A 17,217-nucleotide genomic window follows, 5' to 3' on the forward strand; every position below is an offset into this window, starting at 1 on the left:
AGCATAATTTCAGCTGGTTAAATTTAGGAAACTGAAAGTCATTCAATCAAAGAATAATCTCTGAGCTCCTCTATAGCATTTTCATTTGATTGAGATTTGGATATTGTTTTATTCGTGTTAAGCTATATCACATTTTATTTCAAGCTAGAAAAGAAATGTCAATAGGCATATGTACTTAGTAGTAGTCTATTCTTTATTTGGACAAAACCTTTCCTCTGTATAGCCAGTTGAGGATGGCATCATGCTTTCCTTCAGCCGTTGCCTAAGAATTGATACTTTATTATGCTGCTTTTGGGAAATTGATCAGAATTTTTTTTTTCTGTGCTCTTCTAACCCCATGATTTCTCATCTGTTTTATGCTTGAATTTTTAAAATACTTTAATACTAATTGAATAGCTAATTAGATTAAAGTAGTTTGTCTAAAACTGAGTGCTTAATTTTGAACTTATTCTCTCTGAGCTACTTATAAATTAGTTAACTGGGGAAAAAAGTTTTCTTAAGTTAAAAATGAAAATATTGCATAGTCTACCTATCCAGGCCAATTTTTTTGTTTATTTTTAAAATTGAGGTATAATTTATATATAGAAAGATATCATTTTTAGTATATAATTCTGAGTTTTTATAAACTTGTACATTTTGAGAACCATGTACACATGTAACCATCACCACAGTCAAGGTAATAGAGCTGCTTCGATGTTTGAGAAAGTTCCTGTCCCCTTTGGAGTCAACTCCCAGCCTTTCCCTAGTTCCTAGCAACCACTAATCTGTTGTCTGTCCTTACAGTTTGTCCTTTGCAAGATTGTCATATAAATGGAATCATGCGGTGGAGATTCACCCATGCTGTTGCCTGTCTTCTCTTTATTGCAGAGTAGTATTCCATTGTGTGAGTGGGCTACAGTTTGTTTATCCATTCCCCTCTTGTGGGAGATTTAGGTTATTTCCAGTTAGAGGTAATTACAGATGAAGGCCAGACCATATTCTGGGGGTCCAAGTCTGATTGCAGAGAAATTTTTCTCCTCCGTATTTGGGACATGAAGCTGCACTTTCACTGACATGCTGTGCCGCTTCCTTCTTCCAGTGGCGGAAGAGTAGCGTGCTTGCTCATTCTGCCCTTCAGTCTGTCCTTATCTTGCAAGTTTGGAAACTTTGCTTAGCCAGGCCATCCTCCCTGAATAGTTGGTAAAGGCATAGAGTCAGGGAAGAAAATGGAAGGTCTCTGGTGAGGGCGCCACAGACTAGAATCCCAGCCTCCCAAGCCCAGGGCTTTCTCCGTCTTAGTGCTTCTGCAAATGTCCTCTTGATTCGTCCTCCCGGGAGCACAGCCCTGCGCCTAAAATGTGATTTCTCCTGCGTACTGACACGTTGGAGGCCTGAGGGAGGTGCTCTGCAAACTAAGTCAACTGTGAGAAACTGTTGAACTACTGGCAACACTTAAAGATAATTGAGAGCCTAACTTCAGCACCTTTGTTTGTTTCCTTGTAATTTTTTTGTCTTTCAGCCAGAGTGTTTTTCTCTAGGGTTCTCTCCTATGTTCACTTCATTTTTGGAAGATTAGCCCTGAGCTAACATCCGTGCCCATCTTCCTCTACTTTTTGTGTGGTATGTCTGCCACAGCATGGCTTGACAAGCAGTGCGTAGGTCTGCGCCTGGGATCCGAACCGGCGAACCGCAGGCCGCCAAAGCAAAGCACACGAACTTAACCACTGCGCCAGCAGGCCGGCCCCTAGTTCCAAATTTTTAAGTGCTTTGTGGTAATGCTGGAACTGTAGGGCATTCCCAAGTATCTCCCCCCAGAGCCCCATTTATTTCAAGAGATTATCTTACTGTGCAGCTGATTCCTCACAGAGAATCATAAACTCATTCTGTGAATTAAAATGTCACCTGGGGCCGTTATCGCCCGGGCTGTGGAAAGGAGGAAGAGTGTGGAGTAATGGATGACTTTTTTGCCTTTCTGGTAGGGGATATAGTTATGATTTGTCTTCCACGTAACTGCAGAAGTGATTCTGCTCGTCTGCAGAGCCCTGAAAAAAAGATAGATAACCTTGGCGATGAGTTATCACAATGCACCTTAAATGTGAGTGTGTGTGCTTCAGTATCCTTAGCTATTAGTTCTGATGATGATGCTCCTTTTCTTCTCTGTATCTGTCCTCTTGTCCACACAGATTTTGCTGCTTCAATATTAAGATTGGTTGGACTCAGACAGCATTGTGCTCTGGAGTCCTTTAGCTTCCGTTCAGCCCCGTAGAGACAGGATGGTCAGCTCTTGTTGGGCAGAAACCTTCCTGGTTTGCTGGAGTGGGCAGTGGGACATGGCTGTACCTCCAGGAATCTTCATCAGGTTTGATGGGCCTCTTTCAAGTTCAGTTTTTCAAGAGTTGGTGGAGTACCCCCGTGGTACCATAATAAGCCTCTGCGTGGATTTGTTTTTAGTTCTTTTTCCTATGATGTTAATCAAAGAGTGATTGTGATGATGAGAAATAATTAGTGAGCCTCATTATTAACAGTTCCTGTTTGAGACTTGCCCGAGATAATCCTAAGTGGTTAATTGTTAACTGATAGGTTTACTGGAGTCCCATTTCCCTGTGCTGTTTTATGCGCCGTGGTGTTTGCCTCTCACCAGTTGTAACGATGTTAATGCCTGCTGTATGGGTATTTTCAGTGGGAAACTCATAGAATTCACTTTGCTAACACTTGGTATAAACTGACATCTAGTGAATTCTGTTCCGGAATTCAGAGAAGTTTGATTTATGTAAGTTCTGCTCTTCTAGGATGCAGACAACCTGACTGTTTCAGTAGTGTTCTTGTGAACCTCTGTCCTCTGTCTGCCACAGAAGGATTCTGCTTCCCCTGTTCTTAGCCCCCACCCCCAGCTTTCCCACTCTCCCAAATTTGGTAATTCATTGTACTCAATTATTTTACACTGTATTTGCCTACACAGCCAGGTACTTAATAGAGATAAGTTGCAGTCTGACTGCTGTAGGGGATTTCTTAAAGGCATTCACACCTATGCCCACGTTTGGAAGAGGTTTGTCCTTACAAGCCAGAAGTGAGGCAGAGTAGGAGTATATAATTAAGGTGTCTTTATAACCTCTCCCTCTCCCTAAGGATCATCCTGCTTTTCTTCATGGTCATTCAAAACCCCGTTCCTATAAATTCGAGGTATAGATATTAACATCCTTTGAAATGAAGTCACCCCAGGCACATTTGTTGCATCATTACCTTCTCAATTTCAAGGTGCATTGAGGAGGCAGAAACATTCTTTAAAGAGATGGCCATCCACAATAGCAGGTTAAATGTAGCTAATGCAACCTTAAATTAGCTTTTCTAGGAGTGCAAGAAAATACTTATGTATGGTTTGTTTTGGAGCACAGGTAATGTGAAAACTACCAGTGCAACATAAAAGACTTATCTGCTTAAAAGTATAGTTGCTTCTTGATTATTTATACCAGTGGAGAGGAATATTGGTACAGAAAACAGCAAACTCTAGCTAATTTATCTACTTGGATTCTCAAAGCCTTGAGCCAGTGTGGTACCAGGTAACTATGGCAAACAGATTCCCAGACCTCATGTAAATAAGCCACAATGTAGAAAAGCTGAGGATGATTTGAGATGAGTGTCCTGTGTCTTACATCTCAATATTGTTCTCTCTTTAAATCTGAGGCCTTTAACCTTTATTTTAAAAATACATATTGGAGTCGTAAAGTTATAAAGACTTCTTTAATTTCACTAAATCTCAGCAGGTCCTGCTTCAAGACTATTGGAAAAGAATTTAAAATATCTTGTTAATAATATCGTTTGAACTTTATTGCTTTGCCATCCTTAAGATCCTCCTGGCATCTTCTACGCCTCACTAGGGCTTAAACTAGTCTCTGTTACACTCTTTCTCGTAATCAAGTTTTCTCTTATTTATTTACTGTTACAACCTTCAAAATGAGTGTAAGAGACTGAAGCACATTGCTGTACTTTCACAGGCTCTTTGGAAGGCAAATTGTTTAACCACAGTTAGTCAATTGTATAGTAATATAATCAAAATTCCCCAAATAAATAATTTCCATAGCTAAATTAGCAGAAAATGATTTATGGCTGCAACACCTGAGGGAACTTGTCAGTCTGCCTTACCAGTCTTTTCACGTGAGCCACTGAAACAAATATTAAAGGTTTCAAGAATTTTTGTATTGAAAAGGAACATGCCAAGCAAAAGAAGCACTTGAGGTGACAAGGAAAGACAGACACCATTGTCTGCCTGTGACTGAGATTTGAAAGAGCTGACATCTTTTGGTGATTACATTTAATTTAATTGACTTCGTAAGAATTTCTATTCCTGAAAAACTATCAACTTGGATGAAATTTCCATCTTTTCCCTTAACCGATGGTCCATAGGCATATCATCTTCTCCAAGCCTTTGGAACACTTGCCTCAAGACGATGGGGAGCTCCATGTCTTATCTAGCAATTTTGCCTGTGGAAATAAACATGGTCGATTTTGGTAGGCTTTTAAAATTTGCTTTTATGCCTTCAATTGTCATAGTTAGCTTTCACTTCTAATCTTTGTCATAATCAATGGCTTGTCACATTCTCTTTGCTGTCTTCCCATATGTTGTTTCTGGAATAGGACACTGTTAAGTTGTAGATTGAGACTTTAGGAGGAGTCAGGAACATCTACTGATTTTTATTACATGGCTAACAGTAAGGTACCTTGGCTTCTCTTTGATCCTCAGTCTGAGTACATCTCTTTCTTGACAAAGTAGGTAATCGTTAGCAAAATAGGATGCGAGTTTGCTGTAGCTTCCTTTTTAGTATTAACATTAAAGGCATACCTGTGTGTGTGTGCTGTTATATTCCTATAAGCATCTTTTTTTCTGATAAATACATCCAGAAGACAGCAATGAGCAAAAGTCTGTTTCTGAAAAATATAGATTACTGTGGTCTTGAGGGAAAAGGCCTTCTCTTCAGAGACATTAAGTTGCCTCACGATTTGCCGTAATCAATTTGATAATTGTTGTTGACTTACTGGCTCCGCTCATGAATAATGTCCCAGATTTAGACTAGTATGGCAGAAGGATTTTAATCAGGTAGTGCTTTCTTTCCCATGGAGCATTTGTCTTGCTTGACTGTTCTGGACTTCAGCCAACTGCCAGGAAGGCATTTTCCCGCTGTATGTCTGTGGAATATGTGTGGCTTAAGTGTTCATTGGGGGAGTTTCCAACCCACTAAAGCTCATTGTTACCGTACCTTTTCCCAGTGTGCCATTAGAGACGCTGAGAATGGATGACTGTCTCTCCTTTTCTCTGAGAATCTGTTTGAAGGGAAGGATGAATCTCATTACTATAAATATTGTTTTCATCACAGCCTACCTCACAGCTTCTGAATGAGAGGAGCCTCTTTGGCTGCTGTGAAAACTCTCAAATACTAGATGGCTTGTTAAATTTTCATTATCTAATGTGCATTAGTTTAGATACAATAGCTCTGTTGCTAGGAGCAGAGTAAGAAAGGGACAGCTTGGCGGAGTGCAGACTGCTTGTGTCGCAGGAGTCAGGACAGTGTGCAGAGCTTGCTGTCCTCAGAGGGAGTTTACAGTTCTGCTGGCTGGGCTGAAAATCTCAGAAATTCTGACATCCAGAGACTATTCTCCCAGCACATGTGATGTGATATTTTGATGCTTGCTTACTCTATCATCTGTTTAATTAGCTTGAGAGACTGAAAAGATTTGAGGGCTCTTAGCTCCTCTGAAGCTGAGAGCTCTGAGGTTCGAAATGTCCATGATTTGGTACTCTGGAGAGATGTGAAAAAAGTTTAAAAAGTGCTATGCACTTTCACGTGTTTTATGGTTTCTATAATATTCGTGCTGACGTGCTGTGGTCTTGGTCCCATGGAGCGTGTCCTGCTGGTACAGATTTCCCAGGCTGGGAACAGGAGCAGTGTGCCCCAGGTCTTGGCTCATCCCTGAAAAGCAGGTAGGACAGGGCTTGCTGTACTGGCATCCAGAGAAGGGCTGCGCTCTTCTTCTCATTAAGAAACAGTGAGCTCTGAATCTACATGACCTGTCGAAGATTGAAGATTAACTACTTTGGGTTTCCTGGAGAAGGGCTTTAGGGGCTATATCACACAGCCTGGGAATCACTGTTTTTTGTTTTTGTTTTTAATGAAAACTAAGATTAAATTAACCTCCCTAGAAGGTTAGTCTTGGTTTTCTCCCCCTAATTTTATGTATAAGGAAGAGGAGCTTTTTCCCATCCCAGAGAAGGAGTGAAATTCTCATTTCAAAGCACCTTCCTAACTTGTGTATCCAATGAATGCTTAGTAACTGAACGGAGCAGAAAGTCAATGAGAATGTTCTGGAAACCTTTGATTAACTATATTTTTTCTCTGAAAGTCACACGAGTATCTTGTCCATGTCATGGTTTCAGAAATGTCTGATTTTATAGCGTGATTTGCCTAGCTTCCTACAGTCTGCTAAGCTTTTTGCATTAGACCAGAGAGAAAGAAACATTTCCCCGGATTCCATTACTTTTCTAATGATTTTTTTTTTTCTTCTTTTCTCCACCAGGATACCCAAAAAGCAAAACAGTTTCTGCCCTTCCTTCAGCGAGCAGGTCGTTCTGAAGCTGTGGTGGAATATGTCTTCAGTGGTTCTCGTCTCAAGCTATATTTGCCAAAGGAAACTTGCCTTATCACCTTCTTGCTTGCAGGTAAGTCTTACGTGTCACTCTGAAAATTCTTCCTGGAGCTCAGAAGTCATCCCTGGATGTCACATGCCCTCCTTTCCCCTGTGTTTTAGAGGGGACCTGGAGCCTGTGTCGGTGCTGTAATCTGTACTTGAGACGTGGACACAAGATTCCTAGATTAGTTCCCTCTGTTGCTGCAGACCCAGCACTGGCCCTTTCCTGTCCTCATTTCCACCAACCACAAGACGTAGAGTGTAGAGTAGCTTAAAAGACAGCACATATCCTCACACAGCCTGAGTGAAGGGAATTGCAGACGTAGAAAAATACTGACGATGGAATTCTCACAGTTGGTGTTTCCCATTGGAATAGACCACCCCTGCCGTGCTAGTTGCGGGCAGGCCACAGAGTTGCTGACACACCCTGCCCTTGTTGTTCCCCAGCAGTGCCATTTGTCTCTCTTTTATTCTTTTCAAATGTCATTAGGATCCATATCTTTTATGAAACCCGAGACATGACATTACCTTCCCTGGCTCATGCATCTGTAGTAGGCTCTTTGTTGCACTAAGGTTGACATGCTAGGGCAAGCCTTCCTCCTTTTTTGCTGACTGAATGTACGTCTTTCTTGTCCTATCTTTTCCAGTAGCTTAATATTTCACAAACCAGCAAGACTACATATGAACTGTGCTCTTTGAATGGTTTACATTTATGCAGTCAAGGAGCAAACTGCTTCATTTCTTCCCTGCTGGCAAATAATGGTTATTTATTTCTACTCAGTACTTCACAGAGACGTGGTCTTTGAGAGAGTGTCATTTTACTTCACGACCCTGCACCCCACCTCTGTACACACAAACATTCGCTCACTCACAAAGGGCAAATTCCATTGTGTTCTCTCAATGCACAGTTCCTTTTCTGAGGCTGTCTTGTTGCCTCAGCACTTCTTCTATTGAATTCTTGAATAGAATTGGCCATAGGGGAAGAGAAACAGGAGCCATGCTTGCTGTCCCCTGCCAGATTGCCTCAGCCTCCTTGTCCTAGAAGACACTGATAGTTTCTCCTCTGGATAAGGGTCTCCCTCAGGCCCCAACTAAATGGTTTGTTACATGAGATAAATCACTCACTGAACACATGACCATGAAGCTCACTGCTGCTGCCGTTTGGCCATCTTATCAGTGAGGCTCTCTTGCATTCTTAAGAAGTTAATAATCATTGCACATCTCTGCGCGCTCTCTGAAGAGACTAATTGACGTATGACAGGAAGCTCAGGGGCAGCTGTAGAAAAGGAAGGCCGCAACAAACCCACACCTTACTGGAGGGCCGTGGTTTTGTTTCTGCAAATGTGAGTTATAGTAAACTGAGGGGTAGCGTAGCATTGGGTGAGAGAGTCCTTTCATGGAGCCATTTGTGCCCTTCTGAAGATTTCCGTAGTGGAGAAGTTTCTTAGCTGTGAATTCTTGTTGTTACAGAGTCTGAAGTATATGTTCAGCTCATCCTTTGCTCTATACCTGCAAAACAATCGTCCTTTTGGCGGTGTAGTGCTTGATCCCAGAGGTGGGGAAGAGAAACAGTATTATTCATTCTGGGGAACTTGGCCACACATCTGTATGGGAACAAAAACATTGAAGTTCTGGCTTCTAAAGTCAGAACTACCTGAATGGAGCTGACTTAGAGCTTCAGACTGATCTCGGCTGAGGTTTTCCTGTAGAACCCTTCTGGTTATAACTTGCTTAAACACGAGCAGTCTGATCACTCGATGCCACATTAGCCAGTCCCTCTATGTACTTGACATTATTCTAAGCTTAGCAATTCAAAAAGCATCGCCTGAGTTAACTTCCATTCTGAAAGATAGATTACAGAAGCAAACACGTGGTAAAAATACAAGCTTTTACGTTTTTCTCCTGCCCTACTATATACTGTTGTATTATACATCTTCTGGTTTCTTTGGAAACCTGGCAAGGATACAGGATATTGAAAAGTCATGAGAGAAAGCAGACCTCGGTTTGAATGATGATCCTACTCTGTATAAGCAGGTGACTTTAGGGAAGTTTTTTACTCTGAGTCTTAGTTTGCACGTCAGTTAACTGGAGAGTTCCTTGCCTCTCAGGATTTTTGTGAGGGTTTAATGAGATATGTAAAGGGTTCAGAACCACTCTGCCATAAAGTAAATCATCATTAAATGTTTCTTTCCCCTTTCTCTCACAAAGACTTAGCAAATTCATAACTAGAGCTTTCCTTAACTCTTCTATGGAACAGCATAGTTGTGCAGTGTGTGCACATGGCTAGGACTCTCCCATGGAGACTGAGCTATCTGTTAATGGAAAGAAATCCAGAAAGGGAGCTGTTCTATCCTCCTCCTGACTAAGCACAGCGTTCACTGAAGGGAAGGCTACTGGCTTTCCCCTCTGACTTTGGAGTAAGGACTCTGCATCCTGGTACAGCACGGTCCTAGGTCTCGGGAAGCTCTAGAGGGAAGACAGGCATGTAAACACACTGCAATGTTGGGCACTAAGTGAGATGATAGAATTATCTACAAGGCACAGAAATAGCCTAGAGAAGAAATGGTTGGTTATTTAGGTGGGGATCAAAGATTGTCTCCCTGAAGAGCCGATATCTGAGCTCTGTTTTGAAGGACAAATAGGGATTTGCAATGTTGGGGGATGGAAAGGGACGAGGAGAAGGAGAGGAACATTCTAGACAGAGGTAACAGCATGTACAAAGCTGTGGAGTTATGCTGGTGTGTGCGAGGAACCACGAACACTTTGGTATTGGTGGAGTATAGAGAGTGAGGGGAGGTGGGGTGGGATGAGGTTGGAAATGCAGGTAGAAGCTAGCCTTTCTCCCGTGGAATATACTGTGGACACTCAGAGTCACTAAAGGTATTAAGCAGGGGAGCGACGTGTTCATACTTGTGCTAAGAAAGTTTATTTTGGTGGATACATTGGAATAAAGGAGGCTGGAGGCTGTGAGAGCAGTTAAGAAGCATGGGGATAGAGGCCTGAAATCTAGGGTGGAGAGGAGGAGAGATTGGAACAGTATTTAGCGGAAGACTTGATAGTTCAGGAAATAACTGGATTCTTTTGGTCAGGGATGGGGGTTGATGTTGAGGGCAGGAGAGGAAGTAATGTGTCTAAAGTTTGTGTGATGGGCAGATGGTGATGTCCACCAGCAAGGGCAACACAAAACTAAGACTAGGTTTTGGGAACAGTCACTTGGTGGTCAGAGGATTAGATGGAGAATCCGGAGAGACTCATCTTTTGGAAGCCAAGGGAGGAAGGAATTCTGAGGAGTCAGCAGTGTCTGATTTTACCTAGAAGATCAAGTAGGTAAAAACAGTGAATGATTTTGTACTATTTATCAATTAGTAAGACACAGATAACCTCTGTCAGTGCATTTTCACCAGAGTTGATTCAGCTAAAGGCAGATTATAGGTGATTGGGGAGTAAATGTGAGAAATAAGGAACAGCATTAAAGATAGACTGCTCTTCACAGAAATCTAACAGAATGGAAAAGGAGTGCAGAAAAGTGAAAGCAGAAGGGTCAAGGTAACATCCTAAGAATGTCAGCATCTTGAGTACTTTTATAGCTGTAATTCTTATTCAAGATTGGAGCAGAACGTCTCATGTATATTTGGAAAAGCTATTCAATATACCAATTGTTTTCATAATACCAATTATGGAATGTAAAACTCAACAAAATCTTCTTAGCAAATGAGCATATACAAAGCATGAAGTGAGAAAATATCATAGGGAACATGAGAAGCACTGGTCTGAATTCTAAGTAGCGGGAACTAAGAAAGGACGCAAGTAAATGATTAATAGAATGGTGACCTAGAGGAGATAGAATGAATGAGATGGATGCAGAACGTGCGTGGAGGGAGTATCCTTAGAAAGTGATGGGCTCCCTGGCCCTCTGGGACCAACTCCAAAGCTGAATGTGAGTGTAGACACAGACACAGTATTCACGTTGTGGAGCCGTTTGCCTGGACAGTGATGGCACTCGTGGCACAGCTTTGCGTATCTGTGGGATGTGTTCTACACCATGTAACACAGGCATTCTGCTAGAAATGATGTCTCTAGGCAGCCAGGAGGGGAGTTTGGGTTGTGATTCTCAAGGGAAAAGTCCAGAGAATTGTTCAGCAGACCCATATATGCTACTCTCATTAGTCCCAGCCTTTTGGAGAGCCCTCTGGACTTCAAGGTAGGCTGGACATTTTCCATTTTTATGTGGCCTTTTTTGGGCAGACGGCCCCACAGCTTGATAGGGAGTGGCATTTGGCCCGAGCCAGCTGGCCTCTCTGTCACGGTTCCTGCACCCCTGTATGTGGAATGATTGCTTGGTCAGATGGGATAGCAGGTGGGGCTGGGCAAAGTCAGCTGTAGCTAACAGGTCAGTGCCTCCTGAAAGCTCTTGCCCTTTAGTCCTTTGAGCACCTGGCTTAGGTTTGATCGGTGAGCAGGTGACCTTACACCATCAGAACCAAGACTGTTCAAGGTCCCTCCGCCTGCTGCTGTGGCCTCCTCCTATGCATACTTATTTCAGGCTTGGAGGCAATCACAGGTGATTCTTGTCCTCAGTTAGCGGGGAAGCCAAGATCCTGGGGCAGCCCACATTTGTTTAAAAGCATCTTTTTTCCTCATCTAGCATTTAGTGAGCCCCATACTTCAGTGAGAACAAAAGCAGTTTAACCACAATCTTTTAGCTTATTTTCACTTGTCATATATGTCACATTTTACTTAGTTTCTTGTCTAAAGACATACTGAGGCACATATTTACAAATCTCTTGGGCCTTGATTCACATTTTTCTTTATTAGCTCCAGTCGGCATGGAGTGTGTGTCTTATTGCTATGACTTTCATGTTACATTTCCTTATTTTGAATTCGCTTCTTAGCTCTGGGGTATCTGGGTCATGCTGAAGGCACAGTTCAGGAAGTCGTCCTGTTGGCTAAGCATAGGAGGTATCAAGTTAGTGCCTGGAAACCACATGCCTGAATTGAAAGACAATAATGATTTGAGGTTTCAGTGCAAAGTAATCTAGGTAGTCTTAGATCAGGTATTTGGAGTCTTTTGCTAACTCACTGGATGAGCCCACCCATTTGCATTTCCATGTTCTTAAAAGTGGGACAGCAATATGTATGAGGAATTATGGGCTGAGGGAGGTTTGGAGGGTGGGGGAGTGGGTATCAGTCATCTTGGATGGCACTCACAGTACAAACGACCTAGAAGGCAGCAACCACCTGGCAGGGGGTTCCCATGTGGATCACAGCAGGTGACTTATAATTAACCAGTTACCTACTCATATGAAACAAGACCAGAAAATGAGGCTTGCCTTGTGCCTGCCTTTGATATTTTTCCATTTTTTTCTCTCTCTTTGATTGCAACTCGTTTCTAGAGCTGCATTTTGACAAGGGAGGCAGTGAGAGAAGGGTCTAGGTATCCAGGTTTGATAAATTTTGGTGGTGGGTTTGTGCATGGTAAACTAAAAATTTGGCCGTGCGTCCTTCCACCCTGAGTGCGTTTGAATAAAGTACCTCATTTCCTTCTTTCTCTTTAGTGTCTCTTCTCCAGCCAGTGTAATAGGAATACCAACTGTCTGTTTCAATAGACCAAAAACTTCAAATGAGAGAGGAGAGGGAATGTGAACAGGAATGTTCTCTTCATCTCCTGGCCCCAAGAATGGTGGATCCCCATTGGTTACCAGTTCCTAACCAAATTACACAATTAAAGCCAATATATGTTTAAGTGAGAAATCCCATTCTGCTATCACAGAGGTGCTAATGAATCAGGCTGTTATTGTGGTTGTGTTTGCTGGGCTTCTATCGTTAATTAAGCAATTACAGGGTCTGCTGGTACTTACGAATTCCTTTCAGATGCTTTAATTGAATTGCAACTTAATGGATATTTGTGAAGTGGGGTGTTCTTTCTCTTGGGACTTGCCACTTGGATTCTCTCTCTACTGCCTACTTGCTTCCAGGTGGGTCCCATTGCTGGAAATGGGCAGCGTGACTGAGACTTGGCTGCGACTGCTCTAGTTCTTCACTTCTAAAAGCTATCAGGACGGGAATTCTACAAACTGTGCTCGTGTCAGGAGGTCCTGGAGGGTCACTTGTTGGAAAGTATTATTAGCACAATAAACAGGTTTGGGGAGCCTTTTTTAATGAGGCTAAAATTTTTGCAAGCCCAGGATAAGAAAGGCAGTCTTTGACAGATAGATTTGGGTGATACATATATTAATAAGATTGTTCCTTCCTTCCTGAACAGCTTTTAGTCTGGTAGTATAGAGAGCCATATGAAAAACTTGAACAAGGAAAAGCATAAAGGACTTATGAAAAGTATAGGCAACATATCATGAGAGTGCAGAGGAAAGAACAATTAACTGGGGAATAGAAAAGACTTCCCAAGGGAGATGGCATTTGAGCATCCAGGAAGATCTGGAACATTTTCTTTTGGCAGGCTGGGTGTGATTTGTCTAGGCAAAACAACTTAGCCTGTATCATTAGTTCTCAGGAAGAGTTGCCTAAAAGACATGGATGTACTCATCAATCATTTTTCTCTCTGCTTTTGTATGGGCATGAAAATCTCCTTCTCAGCTCTTTTGCCGTTGAATATTCGGTGCTCTGCCCTCAGCTCGCAGTCGCTGCAGGCATACCTTACCATCACCTAATAGTCGTATAGATGAAAGACAAGCCTGTGATTATAGCCTGATTATCTCCCATCTTTAGATCATGAATCTCCCCAGAATGAGCCTCATCGTGCTTGTGGGTCATTCAATCACATGGCTATTTAATAATTTATCTCCACTGGGCACTATGCTGGGAATATAGAAATGCATAAGATAGAGCTCTAGCCTTCAAGCAAAGTAAGATGGGTCTACTGAAGTAAAGAATGTATAGACATGAAGAAGAAAATACATTTTTTAAGAAGGATAAAAGTAGGAGAAACATGGCTGAAATACCATACAAATGAAAACAACTCAGATTTTTAGAAAACAATAACAATAAATATTGTGATACTGTCAAAAAGGTTAAGGCAGTCCTGGTCCATAACCCAGAAGTACAGGATCTGGAGAGGAGGGAGCCACGTGCTGGCTCAGCCCAGACCAGTGCAGGCCTGGTGTATCTGAGGACCACCCTTTTAGGAAAGACATCAGCACACTCCAGAAGGATCAGAGGAGAGTGACCAGGATGGTAACAGACCTAAAAATGCCAGTCCTGAGGACTAGTAGTAGGAATCAAAGGAGACTTCCAGGACGTAATGGAGTGTTTCAAAGTAAAAGAGGTAGTGATTCGATTTGTTCAGTAGCCATTTCAAATATTTTTTTGATTAAGACAGAGTAATAAATAAAGACATCAATAAAAATAAGATTTGTTTGGCATGGTTTAATGGCAGTCACAGACCTTGGAGCTAGAACACTTAAAGATGAATTCTTGCTCTCCTGCTTCCTAGTTAATTATTTCCATCAGACTGGCCTGCTTATCTGGGTGCGATGCTGGGACCTAGAGGTGAGGCAGACAGCAAGGCCCATATGGCAGTTCTCTGCCAGCCTCTCTGGATACTCCTGCAACTGAGGGAAAGATAGTCCTAGTGGGGGCACCACCTCCTATGGAGTCAGTCTGAGGATGGTGCAGCCTTCTCATTGGGATGTTCAGCCCTCACCATCTCAGTTGGGTTTTCTGTGTCAAGAAAAGAAAGATGTTGGTTTATCCTTGGCTGTTACATGTTAGGCCCATTGATTGCCTCTGGATGGATAGGTCAGAAGTCAATGAAAAGAATCCCTACCTCCTACATCCTCTGACTTACGCCTTCTGCTACTGCTTTTTACTCCTGCTGCTTTTGAGTTTTAACATAGGTGAGGCAAGAGGAAAAAGTATCCTGGATAGGGTATAGGCCTATTCCCTGCAGAGTTAATAGAGCCTGTAGAGTGATACAAAAAGGTCAGACCTGTGAGCTTTTTACCAAGGGTTCCTTTTCCACTCCTCCTCCTCTCCTACTTTAAGGGTCTTTCTGAGTCTCTTAAAAGTTATCTAGGCTGCCTTCCACCTGGTGGGCATGTGGAAGAGGAATGAGAAGCTTACAGAGATTTGATGGCTGTTGTCTGCTATAGGGTTTTCTGTTCCAGCACCTGTCTCTGGTTGTGCCCAAATACCTCAGTTCTAATTCCATTCTTGTTGCTTTCTCAGAAAAATACATTACAGTGTGGATTTTTCAGTGCCATCTAGTCAACCTATTGGCATTTCCCAGCAGCCGTTTAGTAGTAATGATGGCAAGCAACATCATCCAGGATTGGGCAACTTGCCACTACCCCTGCCCTGTGGGGGTGTCTATTTGGCCAGCCTAATAGTAGAAAATGGCAGGACCTGGATGCAGGAGAGGGCATATAAATGGCATAGTAATTTGAAATTGAAGGGAAGTGTTTTGCAGTCTGGTAATGGGCAGCCCCAGGGTAAGCAGTGCATACTGCCTGTAAGACTTAATCCTGGTTGCTATGGGAACCACCTCTCACATCCCCCTTTCAAACAGAGATATGACTGTTTAAAATTAAAAAAAAAAAATAGTTCCTCATCATTGAAAACCTGTCTTTGCCCCCAAGCCCCAGGTCACTGCTTCCCTTGGATTCCTTTCAGAAAGTTTTCCTGAAGCTTCCCCAACCTGATGGGCTAGATCTGCCAGAGTCTATGCCTGGCCCTTTGTATAAAATTTGAATGAATGGCACTAACATGGGAATTACAACACACTAGGTACCCAGTGTGGACAACCATTCCAAGTACATCCTCCTGTTGTCCCGAAGGGGGCACCACAGGTTTTCACTCAAGGAACTGGATGGGACCACTGGCCACATAATGCACTTCCTCGCATCCCATCCCTGAGGAGCTCCAAGGAAGCCCAAGGAGCTGCTCTCAGTCTCAGTGCCATGGGATTGCTACCAGATTCTGATGTTGGGCTGCCAAGCACAGACCCTGTGGGAGCAAGAACAATTCACAGAAGTTCCTTTCATATTTGGAAGGCATCTGAGACACAACTGCATTCTCAGTTGTATTTTTTCATCATTAGAGCTTTTTCCCATTCTTTAAATTACCCACTTAATCCACACCTTTTAAGTTTGGGGTTTTTTTTAACCTCCCTTTGCCTATGATAAAATAGATGGAATCTACATCTCTCTTCAGTGGCCTTTGATTTCTGAACATATGGCTCCCTGCACGGGTGGCTTATAGGCTTCTGCGTGGGCTTTGGAGAAACTTTGTTTGAGCTTTCCAGATTCCATGTAGTTTTCCCTTATTCTACTCATGCTTTACAGTAGCAGTCCTGAATAAACCCCAGTAGCTCCCATGCTTACCTTCATTCCACATAGGAAGATATTTAAATCGACGGCTTAGTCTACGATGGGTGGAGAAGTTCCCATTCCTGCCCTGGTGTGCCTCCTTTTCCTGAGCCTGTACATCTGCGAGTGATTTTTCTAGGGTTAATTTGGGTGTTTTTATTTTTAAATTGGAACATGGTGTCTGTCTCTTCTCTGTGTGTGTTTTGGATGCAGCCCCTGTGCTAGGCATGCGGTTATTAACTCCACTGATAACACCAGTTCGCTCATTAGCATTTGCATTTTAAATTACAAGCTAGAGCAGACAACATTTATCCTATATTGGTACCATTGCCTTCTTCATGAATGATGTCGTATGTGCAGGGAATGCAGAAATAACTCCTCTGAGGCCCTGATGTATTTTCGTCTCTTTTCTTTTTACTCTTGATTCTCATTGTTTGACAGAGAATGTTTTTTTAATCTTTTCCAAGTTTAGACCTATTTGTGAGTGCTTCTGATTGGGAACTGCTAATGACAGACCAACCCATCGTATCAAAATAGACGTATTGCGTAGAGTGGCCATCTTTCCCTTTCACATTGTGCTCCTGGTCAGCAGTCTGCTTTGATTAAAGAGGAGGGAATTTTCTTCTCCACAGTTTAGTGGGTGGGAAGACATGGTAACAGCTACTTGTTCTTGCTTGTGTTTGTATTCCTGGTTATTTGTTTTTATTTTTTTTTCTTTCTTTTTTTGAGGAAGATTAGCCCTGAGCTAACATCTACATCTAGTCCTCCTCTTTTTGTTGAGGAAGACTGGCCCTGAGCTAACATCCGTGCCCATCTTCCTCTACTTTATATGTGGGACGCCTGCCACAGCATGGCTTGACAAGTGGTGTGTAGGTCCACACCCGGGGTCCGAATCGGCAAACCCCGGGCTGCCAAAGCGGAATGTGCAAACTTAACCGCTGCGCCACCAGGCCAGTCCCCCCTGGTTATTTATTAACACCTGTTATTCCCTGGCCCTGCATGAGGAAAAAGGGGAATAGTGTATACCTTCAAGGAACTTATTTTTGACAAGAAACGTTTAGATTGCACTACAGTACAGCACGTACTTAGAGTGTGAGATACCACGTTAGAGGTGGGCTTCTTAAGCAAGAGTTGCCGGTAGTTAAGGCCTCTTGGGGGAACTGTTGCTCTTGGCAAATGGTAACTTCAGCAACAGGATCACCAGAACCAAATCAGAAATGCCCGGTCATGGATCACGGCC

General features: G+C 42.7%; 1 protein-coding gene across 1 annotated transcript in view; it reads left to right on the plus strand.

Annotated features, from left to right (window-relative positions):
- The window catches only part of SND1 (staphylococcal nuclease and tudor domain containing 1), a 402,639-nt gene that overhangs the window by 246,311 nt on the left and 139,111 nt on the right, over positions 1 to 17,217 (plus strand). The window contains exon 15 of the mRNA XM_046669618.1: positions 6,547 to 6,688. Coding sequence (XP_046525574.1) covers positions 6,547 to 6,688 — 142 coding nt within the window. The remainder of the gene's footprint in view (positions 1 to 6,546; positions 6,689 to 17,217) is intronic.

The sequence above is a fragment of the Equus quagga genome, chromosome 8 (assembly GCF_021613505.1).
Source record: "Equus quagga isolate Etosha38 chromosome 8, UCLA_HA_Equagga_1.0, whole genome shotgun sequence".
Classification (NCBI taxonomy): Eukaryota; Metazoa; Chordata; class Mammalia; order Perissodactyla; family Equidae; genus Equus; species Equus quagga.